The sequence below is a fragment of the Ranitomeya variabilis genome, chromosome 1 (genome assembly GCF_051348905.1).
Source record: "Ranitomeya variabilis isolate aRanVar5 chromosome 1, aRanVar5.hap1, whole genome shotgun sequence".
Taxonomy (NCBI): Eukaryota; Metazoa; Chordata; class Amphibia; order Anura; family Dendrobatidae; genus Ranitomeya; species Ranitomeya variabilis.
Genome location: NC_135232.1, coordinates 515,986,658 through 516,009,448, shown reverse-complemented (window position 1 = coordinate 516,009,448; position 22,791 = coordinate 515,986,658). Strand labels below are relative to the sequence as shown.

Below are 22,791 nucleotides of genomic sequence, written 5' to 3'. Positions count from 1 at the left end.
GTTGAGAAACACGTGATGGTGTCTCCGCAGTGTTGGATGTTTTGATCTCCCGAGGTCATTCATCCTTATGTTTATAGTCTTTTCACTAGGCACTGCTCCTAATAGCCAGTTTCCTACTCCACACTGATGAGGGGCAAATACCCCGAAACAGCTGTCTGTGGATGGATACCATGTTTTGGCATTGGTGGTTTTCCTTTATTGGATGCTGCCCTTCCTGTGGTTGTTTCTTCCCGGTGAAAGACCTGGCTATTCATTGCTTGCGTTGAGAAACACGTGATGGTGTCTCCGCAGTGTTGGATGTTTTGATCTCCCCGAGGTCATTCATCCTTATGTTTATAAACTTTTGAATATGGGCGCCAATTGAGCCACATGACAATCAGTGTCAGAGTTCAGAAAAACACCACATGGTGCGGCACATAACATGTATGAAAAAAAACAATTAATTTATAAAAATACAAATATCAATACACATGATTAATAATACATTTACTCATTTTACAGCAGTAATTAAAATGGAAGAGTAACTACATACTTTGAAATGCATTGAATGAACTACCATGTTTCACTTCATCATATCTGGATCTACGTCTTATTCGGCCGCACGGATAATATCCACAGATTTCCTTTATTCTGAAAATACTCATGCTCATTACTCAACCCAAGCAATTTCTAATGATCAGATGCTCATTTCGAGTAACAAGTATAAAGTGAATCAATGAGAAATCAGTACATTTTTTGTGCAGAATTAGAAGGAGGTTGTCACGACCCTACAGGGGTCATTCCAGCAGACAGGATAGTGCACACAGAACAGGATGGTAAAGGGGAAAGAAAGGCCGTAACAATAGGGAACGAGGGATGGGACACCTCCTGAGCCTGTCCCTGAACTCCCCTAATGCCCTAAGCGGGTCCTTCCCCCCGCTGCCATCACGTACTTCATCCCTAACTGTCACCTTACAATGCCCTGGCTAGTGCACTGGCTGGCAAGGGCGCTAGCCTCACCATTGCAGATGGCACAAACACAGGGGATAGCGACAAGCACGAAAGGTAGACAAGACAGACAAGGTAAAAACACAAAACTTAGCTCCAGACTCTGCTGCCAAGCTCCACACCGCAGAGGATATGGAAAAAGGACCCTACAATCCACAGAAGAAGCAGATTCAGCACTGACACCAGAGAGCTGCAACTGCAAGGCTGGTCTACATAGAAAGCATTATTACCAACAGTCTGTTGATGTGTCAGGTGACTATTTGAAGGATAGTGAGAGTGGTCACCATCAACATCAGGTGACCAGCAATGCAGCAGCTGCCAGCAAGGAAACAGACATTAACCCTTGCTGGCCTGAAAGAAAAAAGCTACCTTTAAATTATAGCTGAACCAGGGCTGCCATGAATCCAACCTGAATAGTGACAGTACCCCCCTTGCAACGAGGGGTCTCTGGACCCTCAACCACAGACCTCACCGGAAATTAAGTATGGTGAGACCACCTCAACCCACCAGATTGACTCCAGCTCCACGATCCACAAGAATCGGTACCATCTTATTCTCCCCACCAACCACTATTTCAGCCATAATGGTAAACTGAGACGTAAATGTGGAGGAAATACACACCCTGGTCGACTCCCTCCACAGGACCAGGGGAATGAGGCTTTTGTAAAGGAGTACAAACTTTGGCACAAGCTGGGCAGACATTGATGAAATGATCAGTCAGACCACAGAAAAAACATGCCGCTGTCTCACGGTTAACTGCAGACAACCTAGCTTGAGAGGAGGCTCCTCCCACCTGCATGGGTTCATCCATCTGCACCAGTGTGTCCTTCTCCCTAGAAAGACCAATAGGGAGTAGATTTGGTGTATGTCTCTCACTTAGGCATCTATCCACCCTGATAGCAAGGGCTATGGAGGCCACCAAGGAGTAGCATACTGCACCAAAGTATCCTGAAGCCTAGCTGACAGACCCGGACAAAAATGGCTCCTAAGAGCACGGTCATTCCACTGAGTGTCAGTGGCTCCGAAACTCTAAGCAGTACTCCTCAGCCGGCCAGCCTCCCTGCTTGATCTTACAGAGCCAGGACTCAGCCAGGGAGATGCCATCAGGATCCCCATACACCAGCAACAATGTCGCGAAAAACTCATCCGCCGACCACAAAGATGGTGAATCGGTCAGCAGGGAGAAGGCCCAGGATTGGGGATCACCCTTGAGAAGGGAGACTATTATCCCCACACGCTTTTCCTCACTCCCTGAGGAATGAGGGTGAAGCCTGAAATATAACTTACAGGCTTCCTTGAAGACCAAAAATGTATCTCTCCCTCCAGAGAACCTGTCAGGGAGAGATATTCTGGGTTCCGTTTGAGCTTGGACATGAGCAGAGACCAAAAACCCCGACACCTGCCGAAACTGCTTCACCACCTGAGTCCGCAACTCGGTGACCTCATTCATGAGGGTCTGGACCAGGTGATCAAAAGTTTTGGCTTGAGCCATGGGTTCCCTGGAAAATAGTACTGGTTGGTAATAATGTCACGACCCAACAGTTGTCGTTCCAGCAGGTGGCACAATGCACACACAACGGGATGGTAAAGGGTAGATGAAGGCCCTAACAATAGGGAACAAGGGATGGGACACCTCCTGAGCTCCAACCTGAGCTTGTCCTTGAACTACCCTATGACCCTAAGCGGGTCCTTCCCTCCCGCCACCATCACGTACCTCGTCCCTAACTGTCACCTCACAATACCCTGGCTAGTGCACTGGTCGGCAAGAGCGCTAGCCTCACCAATGCAGATGGTACAAACACAGAGGAAAGAGACAAGCATAAGACAGAAAAGGTAAAAACACAAAACTTAGCTCCAGATTCTGCTGTTGAGCTCCACACTGCAGAAAATATGGAAACAGGACCTCAAAATCCACAAAAGAAGCAGATTCAGCACTGACACTAGAGAGTTGCAACTGCAAGGCTGGTGTACATAGAAAACTCTATTACCAACAGTCAGTTAATGCATCAGGTGAATATTTAAAGGGTGGTGGGAGTAGTCACCACATCAGCTGACCAGCAATGCAGCAGCTGCCAACAAGGAAACAGACAGTAACCCTTGCTGGCCTATAAGCAAAAAAGCTACATTTAAAGTATAGCGGAACCAGAGCTGCCAAGAATCTAAACCTGAATCGTGACAGAGGTCTTGGGGGCAGTGAAAATGTTGAAATGGATGGAAAAAGGGCTGAATGGAAGGTGAATAGCATGGGGAAGCCCCCTGGAAACATCTCTGTCTCGCAGATCACTGCTGAGAACCATAGTGTCACAGTGCTAAATAAACATTGAAAATCAACAAGAAATTGAAGTTTACAGGGAAATAATGTTAAGAAACATTTTTTTCTGGTATAATGACTTGTATATAGGGCAAAATTTAAAAACAATTTAAAAAAATGTTTTAAGTAAACCAAAATTGATTTTTTTTATTAAAAAATTTAAGTTTCATTGTAATTTATGAAGGAAGCAAGAAGTGCCAAAAATTAGGGACTCAGATACACCCTGTATTAGACATAAAGGGGGCCTCATACACATTGTATTCAAACTGTAATGTAGTGGTACTCCTATACTCATAAACACGATGCACTAAGTGCAAATCCTGCCAAAAATTACAAGAAGGTCATCCATACACCCTTGAAGGCAACAATTGCAGTGCCCCATTCAAATATTGTGAACAAGGTGTAGTTTTCTTACTGCTACACTCATAAAAGCTCTGCACACAGTGTAAAGCCTGACAATAATTAGAAACAGGGTCATCGATACACCATTAAAGGCAACAACTGGAGTGCCTCATAAAAAAATAAGAAATTGTACTTGTGGTACTTTGACACTCAAAGGCTTTGCACTATGTGCAAAGCAAGAAAGAAATTATAAGGAGGGTCATCCATAGACCCTAGAATGCAACAACTAGTGGGCCTCATTCACATATTGACCATTGAAAACACTTTATGTGCTGCTGTCATCTGATGGTGTGGAAAAGTCAGGTCTAATTCAGTCCTTTGTTCATTTTATCATACTGGGGTATGCCATTTTTATCTGCTGGTGCATATGTGTCTGAACACAACACCTAAACTCCTAAAATATGGCAGCCCTATGTCATAGCAGACTTCGGTCTGACCCTACCATTTTTACTTTGGTTGCCTCAGCTGTGAACTTTTCATGTTCCCTGAGCTGCCCAGTGTACAGTTGTAGGAGGGGTCTGGCATCATTTTATTTTAGCCCAGTGTCATGGAAATGTGTCAGGACTCACACAAATTCACAATATCACAGGCCGGGAAGGTCACGGGTACCACCCGCTGTGATTCTTGAAGCGAACAGCTCTCTCCTGCCTCCTATCATCCAGACAATAACATGATTGTCCAATGGTCAACAGAGAAGGCCGCAGGTTATTTGCACCACCAGGCCGGTTATCGGGAAGCTAACAGTGATCGTATGGTATATACACCTCCGGATTCCAACACATGGAATATGTGTATATACCCCCATACAGTCACCGCTAACTCCACGATAACCCCAGACTACTCACTGCCACCACCAATTCCTTTCAGCCGACTGGACAATGATTACGGGAGCTTATAGCTTTGAGGCGTAGGTTACAGAACAGAAGGAACAGAACTATTACATTTTATATTTGATCCAAAGGGAAGCAGTGTTTATGACAAATATGCAAAAGATTTTACAAGGCAGGTAAAACAATACAGCATATACAGTTGCAGAAAATAAAGGGGATTAATAGGAGAACTTACTACACGGATCACAGAGACGATTCAGTTTAGCCAAAGGAGAGCGCTTTGCTTGGGGCTGTCAAGTGGAATTCATGCATACACGAGTCTGTAACGCTCCACAGGAACACAGATCATAATTGAGCTTGATCTTTTATCAGACCCTGAGTCCCACCTACACATCTCCCTGTCATGACCTCACATGGGCCAGGTTGTGGGCTGGTCTCAGCCCTTCATGATTTTAGGAAATCCCAACTTATGCAATAACTGCTCATGGGACAATCGCATAAGTTTGAGACTGATGTCATCTTTTGTATCAGGATTTTATCTATGCTTAGAGACCAAACAGAGCCTAGCTGTTCGAGGTTATATGGCCCCTATGGATTTGGAGCTTGTGGGCAAGGGTTATAATTATGAGAAAATATATATCTGTTTCCTTGGTTAACCCCGGTGCAGACAATGTATAGAAATTCCAATATTCTATGTTTTCTTACGGAGACATACTTTCTGAGCTGACTTATTGTAACTGCAGGGATCATGGCTATTTCTAAAAGGTGTGAGATCTTCCTTTCATCCACTCAAAACCTAAAAAGCCTTTTCCTGTCTCTCTATTTATGTGCAATACACATCCTCTTCAGTCATCTGGGCATAATGAGGACTTTTAATTAAGCTGGTTGACATTTCTTTGTGCACTGCCATTTTACACAAAGGCGGCTTGGAGTGCAAGCTCCTGTTTCATTAGGGCAAATGAGAGAGTGAAGAAAAAGGGAGGGGAGATATGAGGGACCTTAAACAAGTGTGCACGTTAGTCAGAATCACAATATTTTGTTAAATAACCAAAAGATCTTTATTCACAAAAAAGATAAAGAAATACATGATAAAAACTTTCCAAAAAACAAAAGACTTGTATACAACCACAGGTGTATCCATGTAAGGGAAAGAAACACCCCTCCTCCAATGGGCATCTTTGAGGTAACCCAAAAAATTATATATTAATGTGAAAAGCCTGGAAAGAGATGACAATGGACTAATCCAATAAAGGAATTACTCTGTGATGTTCCCAAGTATAAATAAATAACAAAAAAATTATGAAAACATGGCCTTGATGAAGCTTTAATAGTAGTACACATGTAGATCAAAAAAATCCAAATGCATTAGAAGAATCAAGGGTAAAACATCACAAAATGACTAACACACAATACTACAAACTGGGACCTGTATATAGCAGCCATGACACGGGGAGCAGAGACCCCACTCGTATCACCTCTAGATGTGGCTTCTTCAGGGCTCATTTTCTTTTAGGCAATAAAGGCATCACACAGTAGCTTTAGCAACTGTATAGTCCAGCATTATATCTTTGCATGCAATCTGTTAGATCTGTCAGGAGAGAGAGAGAGTCTTTTCACAAGACTGGACAATGCTTTTAAAATTACATGCCATGAAATTACATAATCTACACTGTTACACCATAACAAGCTTTATTAAAATGATGTGAAATTAAAAATCTTGGCTAATACAATAATTTTTGTGCATTTTCAATATTTTACAAACATTATTTTTTATGAACAACTCTCTACAGTGTAAAGTGGGATGGGCCGGTAATGGACTTGTCTGCGCAAAGGATACAGACATTGATGGATTTCCAGATGAAAAGCTGCGATGCTCCGATCTTAGATGCAAAAAGGTAACTTACAAATAAATAAGTAAAGTAGTAAAGAAAAATATTTCAATTGTACTTCAAAATATTGCACTGGCATCTAACAAGTTGGGCATTCCTGGTCAAAATTACTGTTACTGTGAACAGTTGAGCAAGTTAAAGATGAAATGATCTCTAAAAGGCATAAAGTTAATGATGACACATTTTCTTAGTATTTTAGGCAAAAAAAGAAATTTATTGTCTTTTTTTTTCATTTAAAAAATTTCAAAAAGGAAAATGAGCCGATTGAAAAGTTTGGGCACCCTTGGAGATTTGCATGCTCAGATAACTTTGACCAAGGTTTCAGACCTTAATTAGCCTTTTTGGGTTATGGCTTGTTCACTATCATTATTAGGAAGATCCAGGAAATCCAAATTTCCCAGCTTAAGCAGCTACCTAGTATTCTGAAGATGAAAATGGTGGAGGCCCACAAAGCATGAGAATGTTATAAGGAGATAACAAAGTGTTTTCAAGTTGCCCTTTCCTCAGTTCGAAATGTAATTAAGAAATGGAAGTTAACATGAATAGTGGAGGTCAAGATAAGGTCTGGAAGACCAAGCAAAATTTCAGTGAGAGCTGTTTATAGGATTGCTAGAGAAGTAAATCAGAACTCGAAGCTTTCACTTCTTCCGGGTGTCCGTTAAGTCCAAAGGAAGTGAGAAGGAAGAGGCCACTGATTACCTGCAGGGCTCACATAACATAACAATGTTACGCGACTCCTGGGAGACCAGATGGCAACGTCACAGGAATGGCACTGCCACCAGAGATATAGGTGTTATAATTTTATATGGGGAAAACATTTTCATTGAGAAGAGATCGTTCCAGTATTGGAAAACTTTTAGTGGGGTTATCTTGGATATAATTTTTTCAGACAGAACGGAATTATATGAATAATAACAAATATTTGTGAGTTATTTTCTTGACCCAACACCACTAATACACTGGTCCTAGCCATTGCTAACTGGTCCTAGCTGGCCATTGCTAACTTTGTTGCAGTGATCATGTGCAATAGAGATTAACAAATAGATCTGCATGATCCTGGTCCAGTGACCATGTTTGTGGTCTGTTATTGCCAGACTTGAGTCCTGTGATCCTCCTCTTATCTGTTGGCATCCCCCGCACCTTTTCTGATTAGTAGGCCTCCTAGCACAACCTCATATGTACGTTGTCGCAGAGCCTATTATTCAGAAAAGGTGTCCAGGATTCCTTTACGTAGTAAAGGGATTGCAGGGCTCTGGTCCAACGGCTATGTACTACAAATGTGGCAGCTGGGCCAGGATTTTGTGAATCATATTACTGCGCTCTAACATGCCATTCATCCACTTGACCACTGAAGCCAATCAGGAGTGATGCTTGCACAAACGACTGGCAGCAGATTCAACCAAATAAATGCATGTATGTGTGTATACTATTCTGAAAGCTTGCAGTTGATAACCAGTGCAATGTGGAAACGCTTTCACAGAAGGGAAAAAATATCACGGTCCAATTGTGCACCTTACTTTAGCAGTGTCTTTGCTTCTGATTCACAGATGAAGTGATAACCTATGTACATGTCTGCTCCGCTCAATGGATGTCCATCTTGCAGGAGCTCCCACTCCTCTTCCACTGAAGTCATACTATTTATTTATTTTACTCACTTGCACCATTATTTCCACAGTGCTTTGCAGACAATATCATAAACATGGAAGAGCGCAGCACAGCATGAGAAGCACCAGGTGGTTTAATTGGGATGTTTCAATGAAAGGTGGGGGGGACTAGCCTCTCACCTAGAATGTTGTGCACCCCTGCACAACTTCGGTGGCGGACGTCTCCGTGCACTACTGCTCTGTTGCGGACTGCTACTGAAAATCCACCTGAGCGCTCCTTACATTGACTACATTACAGACAATATCGGCACTGTCCACTAACATGTTCTCCTAACATATACATATTTCACCTATACATTTACCTACTTTGCATTTAGACAGTATACCTGGCAATTTTTGAGTTCTGGATCTCTGTAGACTGTAGTAGAAGGACTTCACTGGAGGAGGATGAGGGGGTGAGGGGTGCTGTAGCCCTGGCAGGATGGGCATACATTGTGTGGAGCAGACCTCTGCAGATATCTCATCTGTGACCACATATTCTGTACTCACTACTGATCAGCTCCGTGCTGATTTACAGGTCGCTTGCTCCACTGTTCACAGCCAGACTGGGTGCTGACATTCCATGTGAGCAGCATGGCACTGACCTGAGCTCAGGCTTTCTTCTGCATGACAGACTTGGCTATATTCCTACCCCTTCCCCTGCTGCTGCGACATCATAAAACAGTTATCTGGTGGCAGTGCTTTTGTGTTAAAAGGAAATAAATTATTTATTACCTATAAAGTGCTGCCCCTTCTTCCTTGCCACCCTAAGCACGTGCCCTCATGTGCCTAGTTATAAATACGGCCTTGATTGTAGTGCTTAAGGTAAGGCATTCACACAAGCAATATTTCAATGTTTTTAGTCCAAACAATAACAAATAATAATAATTTTATTTATATAGCGCCAACATATTCTGCAGCGCTTTACAAATTATAGAGGGGATTTGTACCGACAATAGACATTACAGCATAACAAAAATCACAGTTCAAAACAGATACCAAGAGGAGTGAGGGCCCTGCTCGCAAGGTTACAAGGTATGAGGAAAAAGGGAAGACACGAGAGGTGGGTGGTAACAATTGCTTTTGTTGTTTGGACCAGCCATAGTGTAAGGATTGAATGTTCATGCAAAGTTGCATGAACCAGTTAACAGCCTAAGTATGTAGCAGTACAGGCACAGAGGGCTATTAACTGCATAAAGTGTATGAGAACATGATGTGAGGAACCTGATTTTGGTTTAACTTATATGAATGGGCCACATAGGGATAATTAGGTTAATGCGTTGAGGCGGTAGGCCAGTCTGAACAAGTGCGTTTTTAGGGAACGCTTAAAACTGTGGGGATTGGGGATTAATCGTATTATCCTGGGTAGTGCATTCCAAAGAATTGGCGAAGCACGTGGAAAGTTTTGGAGACGGGAGTGGAAGGTTCTGATTATTGAGGATGCTATCCTCAGGTCATTAGCAGAACGGAGAGCACGGGTAGGGTGGTAGGCTGAGACCAGGGAGGAGATGTAGGGTGGTGCTGAGTCATGGAGCACTTTGTGATTGAGGGTAATAGTTTTGTACTGGATTCTGGAGTGGATGGGTAACCAGTGTAAGGACTGGCACAGGGTAGAGACATCGGTGTAACGGTTGGTGAGGAATATAATCCTGGCAGCAGCATTCAGTACAGATTGGTGCGGGGAGAGTTTGGTAAGAGGGAGGCCGTTTAGGAGAGAGTTACAATAGTCCAGACGAGAATGAATGAGTGATACAGTAAGAGTTTTTGCAGACTCAAAAGTAAGAAAAAAGCGAATTCTAGAAATGTTTTTGAGATGCAGATAAGAAGAGCGAGCCAATGATTGGATGTGGGGGGTGAAGGAAAGCTCGGAATCAAGTATGACCCCAAGGCAGCAGGCATGTTGCTTGGGAGTAATGGTGGAGCACACATGGAGATGGCAATGTCATGCAAAGGTAGGTTAGTAGAGGGAGAAAACACAAGGAGTTCAGTTTTTGACAGGTTCAGTTTCAGATAGAGGGAGGACATGATGCTAGAGACAGCAGTAAGACAATCACTGGTGTTTTCTAAAAAAGCAGGCGTGAGATCAGGAGAAGAAGTGTATAATTGGGTGTCATCAGCATAGAGATGGTACTGGAACCCAAATCTACTGATAGTTTGTCCAATAGGGGCAGTATACAAAGAGAAGAGGAGGGGGCCTAGGACTGATCCTTGAGGAACCCCAACAGTAAGGGGAAGGTGAGAAGAGTAGGAACCAGGAAAAGATACAGTGAAGGAGCGATCAGAGAGATAGGAGGAGAACCAGGAGAGAACAGTGTCCTTGAGGCTGATGGAGCGGAGCATAGTGAGGAGGAGCTGATGGTCCATAGTGTCGAATGCTGCGGAGAGATCCAAGAGAATTAGCATGGAGTAGTGACCATTAGATTTAGCTGTTAGTAGATCATTAGAGACTTTAGTGAGGACAGTTTCAGTAGAGTGTAAAGAGCGGAAACCAGATTGAAGAGGGTCAAGAAGAGAGTTATCTGAGAGATAGCGGGTAAGATGGGAGTGGACCAAGCGTTCGAGGAGTTTAGAGATGAAGGGAAGATTAGAGACAGGTCTATAATTAGCGGCACAGTTTTGATCTAGGGATGGTTTTTTAAGTAGTGGATGTATGATGGCATGCTTAAATGAAGAGAGAAATATACTGGAAGAGAGAGAAAGGTTGAATATTTTTTGTTAAATGAGAGGTGACAGCTGGGGAAAGGGACTGTAGGAGATGTGACGGAATGGGGTCAATGGTGCAAGTGGTTGGGCAAGAAGATGCAAGGAGCCTGATTATTTCTTCTTCTGTAACTAGTTCAAAGTCAGAGAGTGAACTAGATGCTGTGGGGGATGGAGGACAGTGCATGGTGTGAGGGTGATCTCTTAAAGTGAGATCAATATGATTGCTTGTACCTGACCAAATATAAGCTGAGTGCTAGCTTAGAGGCTACGAATGTATCAGATTCACAGAGACGATACATACTCCTCTCTCAGTCAAAGATGATGCCCAACTGAACTTTATTCTCAAAACAAAAGAATATACTAAGAGCAGGAAATAGGGGGGTCGCACAACTTTTGAATAGCTAGTCACTTTGTAATTGGTCCAGTCCAAGCTTCATTTCCAAATGTGGGGTATTCCAGTGCCTTCACTTCAATCTACGTTTTTATTGACAGTTACAATAGGGATTATAGACTCAAATCCTGCTTTAACCTGGTCCCTTGCTTTAAACTCATCAGGGACCACCCCTATAGCATCAATATACACATGAGGGTCAAAGCTTTCTTTGGGGGCAATTCCCCTTTTCATATGTTGGGGCTGTTTCTGATTAGTCAAAGGCGAACCTTCAGGGATAAGATGAAAGGGCATGATGGCCTTGGCCAAAGTACACTGTCCCGTCCAATTACCTTCTAACTTAGACCTTATCTTCATATCCCCACATATCCAGAATATGTCCGCTACTGAGGAGACCTGCTGTGTTAACTTCTCAGGGGTTGCTGAGGAGTAATTATGGCAAAAACCCTTACTAAAATTCCCCAAGAAACGGCCCTTTCCTTGTATTTGCATACAGGTGTAATTCCCAGGATAGATAGTAATACTTCGACCAAGAGATGGAGTTTTATCCAACACAGGATATTTATCCTTCCATCTCCCACATTGTGTATAATTAGTGGAGGTGTTGGTAAAGAGGGCAAGGACACACTCCTCCAATTCAGGGATTAATAGGGGAACAGATCCCAAATGGGGCCTGGCTGCCACACACACATAACAATTGGTTCTATTTTGTTGTTGTGCAGTGTACCTCATCCACTCAACCCAGGCGTTAACATCTGTATACCCAGTCTCTATAGCAAGTGTATCGTCATAAGTGGGGTTCTGAATTGCAGTCATGCCCCTAAAAACACAAACATGTTGAAGAAGTGGAATCCATGGTATTCCAGATTTGTCACTTTTACCCTGCACATTTGCCCATTCCTGAGACTCCAACATACAGTATCTTTAAATTGGAAATTGCCTGTTGGGGTCTTACCACCCCTAACTATAATATGCACCCAAAGTATACTCTCCTGCATCATTGGGTGATGGATCCTCAATAGTGAGTATCAAAGGATAACATTTTGTCCTACATTGGTCACTAGAGTCAGACTTGAGTAGCGTCATCCGCGTAAGCAAGGACTTCCCTTTATTACTCTTGTTTGAAGGCAGGGGTCGGTTTATATCCCCACTCTTTATCACTTGTATCCCGTCCTACAAATGTCCAAGAACCACAGTTTTTATTTCTTCTTTCCCAATTACCACAAATAAAGAGCGTGTCACGACTGGCTCCCCACACCAACTTCCCTGTATTATGTCACAGGCATCAAACCCATAAGTAGCCACCACTGTACTCGAGGAATTGTACCAAAGAGTAATAATTCCCTTTTCTTTAGTTACAGCTACCTATTGCCCATTTCCTATACATAACAGCATTAGGTAGATGATGGCAAGGATATGTATTACTCAGGTGGTTAGTCCACCTTTTTTAATGTTAGGCATGAATCCATGGTGGTCTCCCTTAGAGTTCTCTGAGGTAGACGTTGTCAGGAGAACTTGGTATGGCCACTCAAAATGTGGATCTAGGCTTCTTCTCACGTGTGCATATGATCACCATTCTCCTGGATTCAGCTGATGCACGTCTGCACTTTCATTAGGATCTGGTATGGATGAGAACACATGTTTATGCACCACATTAAATCTTTTTCTGCAAGGCCTGGACATAGGCTGTAGTACTTATGGGAAGTACAGACCAGTCTTTGGGGCACTACCAAACAGGACTTCAGAAGGAGATAAGCCTGTCTTCCTATTTGAAGTGCGTCTGACTGAAGAGAGTGCAAGAGACAAGCACTCTACCCAATTCTTTCATGTGTCTGTCATGGCCTTCTGAATTTTTAAGTTTATGTGTTATTTTAGCATTAACCCCTTCCTGACCTGTGACACAGCGTATGCATCATGAAAGTCGGTGCCAATCCGACCTGTGACGCATATGCTGTGTCACAGAATGATCGCGTTCCTGCAGGCCGGGTGAAAGGGTTAACTCCAATTTCACCCGACCTACAGGGACAGGGGGAGTGGTACTTCAGCCCAGGGGGGGTGGCTTCACCCCCTCGTGGCTACGATCGCTCTGATTGGCTGTTGAAAGTGAAACAGCCAATCAGAGCGATTTGTAATATTTCACCTATAAAAATGGTGAAATATTACAATCCAGCCATGGCCGATGCTGCAATAGCATCTGCCATGGCTGGAGACCCCGATCTGTCCCCCCCCCGCTTACGGCCACCGATCTCCTCCTCTCCATCCTGTCATGTCACATGCTCCCCTCCGTCCTCCTGTCCGCTCCCCCCGTGCTCTGATCCCCCCCGTGCTCCGATCGCACCCCCGCATACTTACCGAGCTCCGATGTCCCTCCCGGTGTCCTCGGTCTTCTCCATGGGCGCCGCCATCTTCCAAAATGGCGGGCGCATGCGCAGTGCGCCCGCCGAATCTGCCGGCCGGCAGATTCTTTCCAGGTACATTTTGATCGCTGTGATAGGTTCTATCACAGCGATCAAAATAAAAGAAATTGTAAATAACCCCCCCTTTTATCACCCCCATAGGTAGGGACAATAATAAAATACAGAAATTATATTTATTTTTGTTTTTACATTAGGGTTAGGGTTGCACTTAGGGTTAGGGTTGCACTTAGGGTTAGGGTTGCACTTAGGGTTAGGGTTGCACTTAGGGTTGCACTTAGGGTTAGGGTTGCATTTAGGGCTAGGGTTGCACTTAGGGTTGCACTTAGGGATAGGGTTGCACTTAGGGTTAGGGTTGCACTTAGGGATAGGGTTGCACTTAGGGATAGGGTTGCACTTAGGGATAGGGTTGCACTTACCGAGCTCCGATGTCCCTCCCGGTGTCCTCGGTCTTCTCCATGGGTGCCGCCATCTTCCAAAATGGCGGGTGCATGCGCAGTGCGCCCGCCGAGTCTGCCGGCCGGCAGATTCTTTCCAGGTACATTTTGATCGCTGTGATAGGTTCTATCACAGCGATCAAAATAAAAAAAATAGTAAATAACCCCCTCCTTTATCACCCCCATAGGTAGGGACAATAATAAAATACAGAAATTATATTTATTTTTGTTTTTACATTAGGGTTAGGGGTAGGGTTAGGGTTGCACTTAGGGTTAGGGTTGCACTTAGGGTTAGGGTTGCACTTAGGGTTAGGGTTGCACTTAGGGTTAGGGTTGCACTTAGGGTTGCACTTAGGGTAAGGGTTGCATTTAGGGCTAGGGTTGCACTTAGGGTTGCACTTAGGGATAGGGTTGCACTTAGGGTTAGGGTTGCACTTAGGGATAGGGTTGCACTTAGGGATAGGGTTGCACTTAGGGTTGCACTTAGGGATAGGGTTGCACTTAGGGTTGCACTTAGGGCTAGGGTTGCACTTAGGGCTAGGGTTAGAATTAGGGTTAGAATTAGGGTTAGGGTTGCAATTAGGGTTAGGGTTACAATTAGGGCTAGGGTTGGAATTAGGGTTAGAATCAGGCTATGTGCACACGGTGCGGATTTGGCTGCGGATCCGCAGCGGACTGGTCGCTGCGGATTCGTAGCAGTTTTCCATCACGTTTACAGTACCACGTAAACCTATGGAAATCCGCTGTGCCCATGGTGCGGAAAATACAGCGCGGAAACACTGCGTTGTATTTTCCGTAGCATGTCAATTCTTTGTGCGGATTCCACAGCGTTTTACACCTGCTCCATAATAGGAATCCGCAGGTGAAATCCACACAAAAAACACTGGAAATCCGCGGTAAATCCGCAGGTAAAGCGCAGTGCGTTTTACCTGCAGATTTTTCAAAAAAGGTGCGAAAAATCCACACACAAATTCGCAACGTGGGCACATAGCCTTAGGGTTAGGTGTTGTGAATTCCGTTCTCGGGCTCCCTCCTGTGGTCATGAGTGGTACTGTGTGAGTTTGTTCTTGGGCTCCCTCTGGTGGCCTTTAGCGATATGGCTGGTCTTGGCTGGGCTCAGCTGTTTCATTTTCTGCTAGTCTGGGCCTATTTAACTCACCTGGACCTTTACTTGTCGCCTGCTGTCGGTGTATTCAGTCCTGATTCTGTGCTCTCCTGAATATTCCTTGTGACCAGTCTCCTGCTATGAGAAGCTAAGTTTGCTTGTTCATTTTCTCATTATTTCCTTGAAAACGTTTCTCAGTATATGATGAGTTCATTCCAGCTTGCTTTTATGTGATCTTTCGCTTGCTGGTTAGTTCTGGGGTGCAGAGTGCGCCCCTCACATCGTGAGTCGGTGTGGGGGTTCTTGTAGTCTCTGCGTGGTTTGTTTTTGATAGTTTTTGTACTGACCGCACAGACACCTATCTATTTTCTGCCTATCTAGTATTAGCGGGCCTCATTTGCTAAACCTGTTTCATCTCTACGTTTGTGTTTTCCCCTTAACTCACCGTTATTATTTGTGGGGGGCTATCTAAAACTTTGGGGATATTTCTCTGAGGCAAGTGAGGTCTTTGCTTTCTCTCTAGGGGTAGTCAGTTTCTCAGGCTGTGACGAGGCGTCTAGGTTTTCAGGTAACGCTCCACAGCTGCCTTTAGTGTGTTTGGATAGGATCAGGATTGCGGTCAGTATAGCTTCCACATCCCCAGAACTTGTCCTATATATTCAGGGTATATGTGTCAGGTCAGTTTGAGATCCTACCACCAGGATCATAACAGTTAGGGTTGGAATTAGAGTTAGGGTTGGAATTAGGGTTAAGACTAGGGTTAGGGGTGTGTTGGGGATAGGGTTGGGATTAGAGCTAGGGGTGTGGTGGGGTTAGTGTTGGAGTTAGAATGGAGGGGTTTCCACTATTTAGGCACATCAGGGGGTCTCCAAACGCGACATGGCGCCACCATTAATTCCAGCCAATCTTGCGTTGAAAAAGTCAAATGGTGCTCTCTCCCTTCCGAGTCCCGACGTGTGCCCAAACAGTGGTTTACCCCCATATATAGGGTACCAGCGTACTCAGGAGAAGCTGGACAACAACTTTTGGGGTCCAATTTCTCCTGTAACCCTTGGGAAAATAAAAAATTGCTGGCTAAAAAATTATTTTTGAGGAAAGAAAAATTATTTTTTATTTTCACAGCTCTGCGTTATAAACTTTTGTGAAGCACTTGGGGGTTCAAAGTGCTCACCACACATCTAGATAAGTTCCTTTGGGGGTCTAGTTTCCAAAATGGGGTCACTTGGGGGGGTTTCTACTGTTTAGGCACATCAGGGGCTCTGCAAACACAACGTGACGCCCGCAGAACATTCCATCAAAGTCTGCATTTCAAAACGTCACTACTTCACTTCCGAGCCCCGGCATGTGCCCAAACAGTGGTTTACCCCCACATATTGGGTATCAGCGTACTCAGGAGAAACTGGAAAACAACTCTTGGAGTCAAATTTCTCCTGTTACCCTTGGGAAAATTAAACAATTCTGGGCTAAAAAATTATTTTTGAGGAAAGAAAACTTATTATTTTCACGGCTCTGCGTTATAAACTTCTGTGAAGCACTTGAGGGTTCAAAGTGCTCACCACACATCTAGATTAGTTCCTTGGGAGGTCTAGTTTCCAAAATGGGGTCACTTGTGGAGGAGCTCCAATGTTTAGGCACACAGGGGCTCTCCAAACGCGACATGGTGTCCACTAACGATTGGAGCTAATTTTCCATGCAAAAAGCCAAATGGCGTGCCTTCGCTTCCGAGCCCTGCCGTGCACCCAAACAGTGGTTTACCCCCACATATGGAGTATCAGCAGCGTACTCAGGACAAACTGGACAACAACTCTTGTGGTCAAATTTCTCCTGTAACCCTTGGGAAAATAAAAAATTGCGGGCTAAAAAATCATTTTTGAGGAAAGAAAAATTATTTTTTATTTTCACGGCTCTGCGTTATAAACTTCTGTGAAGCACCTGGGGTTTTAAAGTGCTCACTATGCATCTAGATAAGTTCCTTGGGTGGTCTAGTTTCGAAAAATGGGGTCACTTGTGGGGGAACACCAATGTTTAGGCACACACGGGCTCTCCAAACGCGACATGGTGTCCGCTAAGGATTGGAGCTAATTTTCCATTCAAAAAGTCAAATGGCGAGCCTTCCTTTCCGAGCCTTGCCATGTGCCCAAACAGTGGTTTACCCCCACATGTGAGGTATCGGCGTACTCAGGAGAAATTGCCCAACAAATTTTAGGATCCATTTTATCCTGTTGCCCATGTAAAAATGAAAAAATTGAGGCTAAAAGAAATTTTGTGTGAAAAAAAAGTACTTTTTCATTTTTACAGATCAATTTGTGAAGCACCTGACGGTTTAAAGTGCTCATTATGCATCTAGATAAGTTCCTTGGGGGGGTCTAGTTTCCTAAATGGGGTCAATTGTGGGGGAGCTCCAATGTTTAGGCACACAGGGGCTCTCAAAACGCGACATGGTGTCCGCTAACGATGGAGATAATTTTTCATTCAAAAAGTCAAATGGTGCTCCTTCCCTTCCGAACCTTACCATGTGCCCAAACAGTGGTTTACCCCCACATGTGAGGTATTGGTGTACTCAGGAGAAATTGCCCAACAAATTGTACGATCCATTTTATCCTATTGCCTATGTGAAAATGAAAAAATTGAGGCAAAAAAATTTTTTGTGAAAAAAAAGTACTTTTTCATTTTTACGGATCAATTTATGAAGCACCTGGGGGTTTAAAGTGCTCACTATGCATCTAGATAAGTTCCTTGGGGCGTCTAGTTTCCAAAATGGGGTCACTTGTTGGGGAGCTCCAATGTTTAGGCACACGGGGGCTCTCCAAACCCGACATGGTGTCCGCTAAAGATTGGAGCCAATTTTTCATTAAAAGTCAAATGGCGCTCCTTCCCTTCCAAGCCCTGCCGTGCGCCCAAACAGTGGTTTACCCCCACAGATGAGGTATCAGCGTACTCAGGACAAAGTGTACAATAACTTTTGGGGTCCAGTTTCTCCTTTTACCCTTGGGAAAATAGAAAATTGTTGCTAAAAGATCATTTTTGTGACTAAAAAGTTAAATGTTCATTTTTTTCCTTCCATGTTGCTTTTGCTGCTGTAAAACACCTGAAGGGTTAATAAACTACTTGAATGTGGTTTTGAGCACCTTGAGGGGTGCAGTTTTTAGAATGATGTCACTTTTGGGTATTTTCAGCCATATAGACCCCTCAAACTGACTTCAAATGTGAGGTGGTCCCTAAAAAAAATGGTTTTGTAAATTTTGTTGTAAAAATGAGAAATCACTGGTCAAATTTTAACCCTTATAACTTCCTAACAAAAAAAAAATTTGTTTCCAAAATTGTGCTGATGTAAAGTAGACATGTGGGAAATGTTATTTATTACCTATTTTGTGTCACATAACTCTCTGGTTTAACAGAATAAAAATTAAAAATGTGAAAATTGCGAAATTTTCAAAATTTTCGCCAAATTTCTGTTTTTTTCACAAATAAACACAGAAATTAATCGACCTAAATTTACCAATAACATGAAGCGCAATTTGTCACGAAAAAACAGTCTCAGAACCGCTAGGATCCATTGCAGCTTTCCTGAGTTATTACCTCATAAAGGGACACTGGTCAGAATTGCAAAAAATGGCCAGGTCATTAAGGCCAAAATAGGCTGGGTCATGAAGGGGTTAATTAGCACATTTTACTGGATGGGCTTTCGGCCCACCAGAGAAGAGATCTACACATACTAGGACATATTCATGCACTCCTACCTTGGGTAGCTGTATGTAGTCAGTCTGCAGTCTCTGAAACGGGTAGAGAGGCCTGAGTGTCGCTTTCTTAGGGAGTTTTACTGTTTTACCTGGGTTGTGCTGTGCGCAGATGAGGCACGACTGTACGAGTTTCGTCGCTGCGTAACTGAAACTAGGAGCGATCCAGAAGGCATCTACCATGGTACACATGTGACATTTTGAGGTGTGAGTGGGGCCATATATTGCTTACGCTATAATTGGGAACAGGGACCTTGGTATATACAATTTATCCTTATTCTCCCATACTCCTTTTGAGTTCAGTTCAGCTCCCATTCTCTCCCAGTGTTCCTTCTCTGTTTGGGCAGCTGGAGGGATTTCAGGACATCTAGGCTCAGTGTGGCTGGAATATGCTGACTCCCCGCCACCGTCCACTGCTCCCTAGGCTGCCTTGCTGCTACTTTAGCAAACTCATTTGCCCTTCTGTTGCCCTCTACCACCACGGAGTCACCGTTTGTGTGTGCTTTCACCTTGATTATGCCAACCTGGACTGGTAACATCAATGCCTCCATTAATTGTTCCACCAGCTCTGCATTGTTAATGGGCTTACCGGCTGATGTAAGAAACGCTCTGCTTCAACAGATAGGGCCATAATCATGGGATATTCCCCATGCACAATTCGAATCTGTAAATATTAGTGACTTTACCTGCAGCAGCTCTACACGCCTCAGTGAGTGCCTTCAACTCTGCCTCCTGCACCGACATGTGAGGAGCGAGTGGTTCAGCTTGGACTATCTCATGTGAGGATACTACTGCATATCCAGTGTTGAATCGCCCATCCTGGTGGTATCTGGAGCCATCTACAAGAAAAAACTCAAAATCTGCATTAGGATCAGGTTTATCATGGACATGTGTAAAACCCACGATCTCCTGACTCATCTATGCAGTCATGTTCGTGCGTCACGTCAGAGTACTCTTCCTGGACCGACGTGTGGGGGCAACGGTTCCACATTTATGGTTTCATGGACCAACAGCATATTCGATGTAGAACTGGTCATCCACACAATACTGTAATCCATCCACAAAGAGCTCATGGTCTGGGTTATCTAGTGGGACAACGCACCATGACTGAAACCCCCTGTGGGACATTATCTGTACACAGTCATGGTCCTGTTGCAGTTCAACTGTCAGGTCAGGCAGGTTCCACTACCACCCACTTCCCTCCACTTCCCCCCAGAGGCAGCAGGATGGCTGAAATCAGTAGTGCGCCATGAATGCTGATGTTATCAGACACAGTGTAACCTGAGATGTCAGCAGCACTGAGAGAAGGGGGATAGAGGGAGGGGGCTATCACAGCAGCACAGCTTCATGACCCTGACACCCCCCTAAGAGACTGAAGAGGGGAGAAGGAGGGGGCTATCCCCCTGCGCAGCCTCTGTGTGCATACTTTTACACACATAGGAACGATATATATCAACCACTGAGGACTCTCAGTTCTAAATATTTTTCTACTTTACACATTAAGTTTCTTTTCCCTTGCCTGGTCTACGTAACAGGGGCTCTGGACCAGGTTTTTACGTTATCAGAACTGGGAATATGATTTTAATACTCTGAGTGGGACATTATTAGTGGCTCTATAATCACTGACTTTAAACCTTTAACTTTGCCAGAGCCGGGTATCATATTTTCTCCTGATTCTGTAGAATCCTGTTGGATATCATGAAGGATGACTTTCTGGAGGCTAATCTGTTCCTCTAAATCTCAACAGCAACAGCAGAAAGCATTGCTATTTTTTTTCTTCATTATCCTCTGTAACAAATGACATGGGAAATATTCCAGGGTCTTTCATTCTACTCATTATGGCCAGCATTTCACTAGGATCCCAGGGACACCATACACCCTCCTGGGGCTCCACCATAACTGATCCCCTAGTCTGGGTTGTAAGGTCTGGTGGCTATAACCCAGATAAACACTGCAAGAGAACAGCAGGGGGTTGAGGTGCTGCCCACCCTGGCTGAGTAATTGTCCTAGTGAGTCTCAGATGGCAGCAACAGACAGATGTATTAGTAACTGCTGCATCCATTTGGGCTCTATCAGGAAAAGATCTGGAGGGCAGGGCAGATCCTGAAGGGGATGCTGGTGCCATCCAGTGCAGGCATGATACTCATTGAGGGCATGGACAAGACTTATGGGGGCATAGCCTTTGGGGCACTGGACAAGAGGCACACTATGCACATGAACGGCAGGGGGGCATGACAAAGGATATAATCCTAGTTAGAAATAGGTTTGATAGTTCCTATGTGCCAACAGGGGGCACCACATACAGGTCTCCACCTAAACTAAATTCTAGTTCCTACATTCACAACATGTCCATCCTCTAGGGACAATGTAAGGGGTGGAGACAAACTGGGAGCAGCATCTTTGTTTCATACTTTCTCATACTAAAACTTATCACCATGTTTTTCTTCCTGCACATCACCTCTAATTGCACAGGTTTTTCCATACTATCTCAGCCTGATGTAACAAGCCAGCATCAATACTTCAATACATTTCCAGAAACCCTCATTAAGTCAGTCACCCAACTTTCCTTAGACAGACAGATTTTCTGTTGTTCTGCACCATGCTAAACTTACTTGCAGCAATTCCTCATCTTCCAACTTCCTTTAATAACCCCCTGCCATGCTATCTACTGTAATCTGCCTTTCTCAGGGAATACACATATTTTCATTAATCACCTCATATTCTATATATACTTCTTCCCCCCTCTGGCAAACACTATCATGCAGCAGTCTTATCTGCCATCATCACATTCCCTCCTCTCTTACGGAACTGCAAAAACTTTTCCACTTTCTGCTGTCTTTAGACAAACAAAAAGACTGAGTGTTATCCAGTCACCAGAAGTCCCAGCCCAAATCTATGAACCGCACAGAGGATGAGACGGGTCTACTGTACGCCGTGTCTCCCCTCGGAACCGGACCGAGTTACCTGGTACCACACAGAATTTGTGCTCATTACCAGCACCAACACTAAATCTCGCTGTTCCTCATGTGCGGCCACAGATAGGATGGCTAATTCTGGAAGAGGGACAACACTCTCAGACACACAACCAGATGGACGGACAAACACAAAACTGACTGTCCTCTGTAACTGGGATTTCTATCTCAGACCTTGTTTACAATGCTAGGGTTCAAAGAGGTTTCTACCGTTTTTTGCACTATGTTGTTCGACCACCCGTGATTCTATCACGCCATGCTCTACACCCAAGACTCTAGGAGCAAATTTGCGCTCACCGTATCATAGACAACCTCCTCTTCCCCTGCCTGCTACACACAGGCAGAGACTCAGATAGCCCAGATCAGTGCTGGTATGAGACAATACATGCAGCAGGTTACAAGCAGTCAATCACGGTTTGTGTTCCTCACAGCCAGTAGCCGTGGGTTCTTTTAAGGCCACCAGGTGTACATATCCTACACCCACCGTGTCAGGGCGGCCAGACACTCGGCAAACACGAGTACCGAACTACCCAGGATGATTCAAGAAACACAGGCAAGTATTACAGATTCATAAAGGAATCAGCAGACTTACCGTGTTTTTATGGAGGTGATCAGTCTCCTAGTCGAACCACTCTGGACGTTCTTCCTTGATCCATTCCGGGTGTCAATGTCTGGGGAGTGTACATCCCCAGTGAGCCGCACGTTGAGGCGCCAAAAATGTGAGGGTGATCTCTTAAAGTGAGATCAATATGATTGCTTGTACCTGACCAAATATAAGCTGAGTTCTAGCTTAGAGGCTAAGAATGTATCAGATTCACAGAGACGATACATACTCCTCTCTCAGTCAAAGATGATGCCCAACTGAACTTTATTCTCAAAAAAAAAGAATATACTAAGAGCAGGAAATAGGGGGGTCACGCAACTTTTGAATAGCTAGTCACTTTGTAATTGGTCCAGTCCAAGCTTCATT

General features: G+C 44.2%; 1 protein-coding gene across 1 annotated transcript in view; it reads left to right on the top strand.

Moving 5' to 3' along the window:
• Positions 1-22,791, top strand: part of LOC143766163 (cartilage oligomeric matrix protein-like) — an 883,353-nt gene that overhangs the window by 375,393 nt on the left and 485,169 nt on the right. Inside the window, exon 8 of the mRNA XM_077253630.1 lies at positions 6,321-6,425. Within this exon, the coding sequence (XP_077109745.1) occupies positions 6,321-6,425 (105 nt within the window). The remainder of the gene's footprint in view (positions 1-6,320; positions 6,426-22,791) is intronic.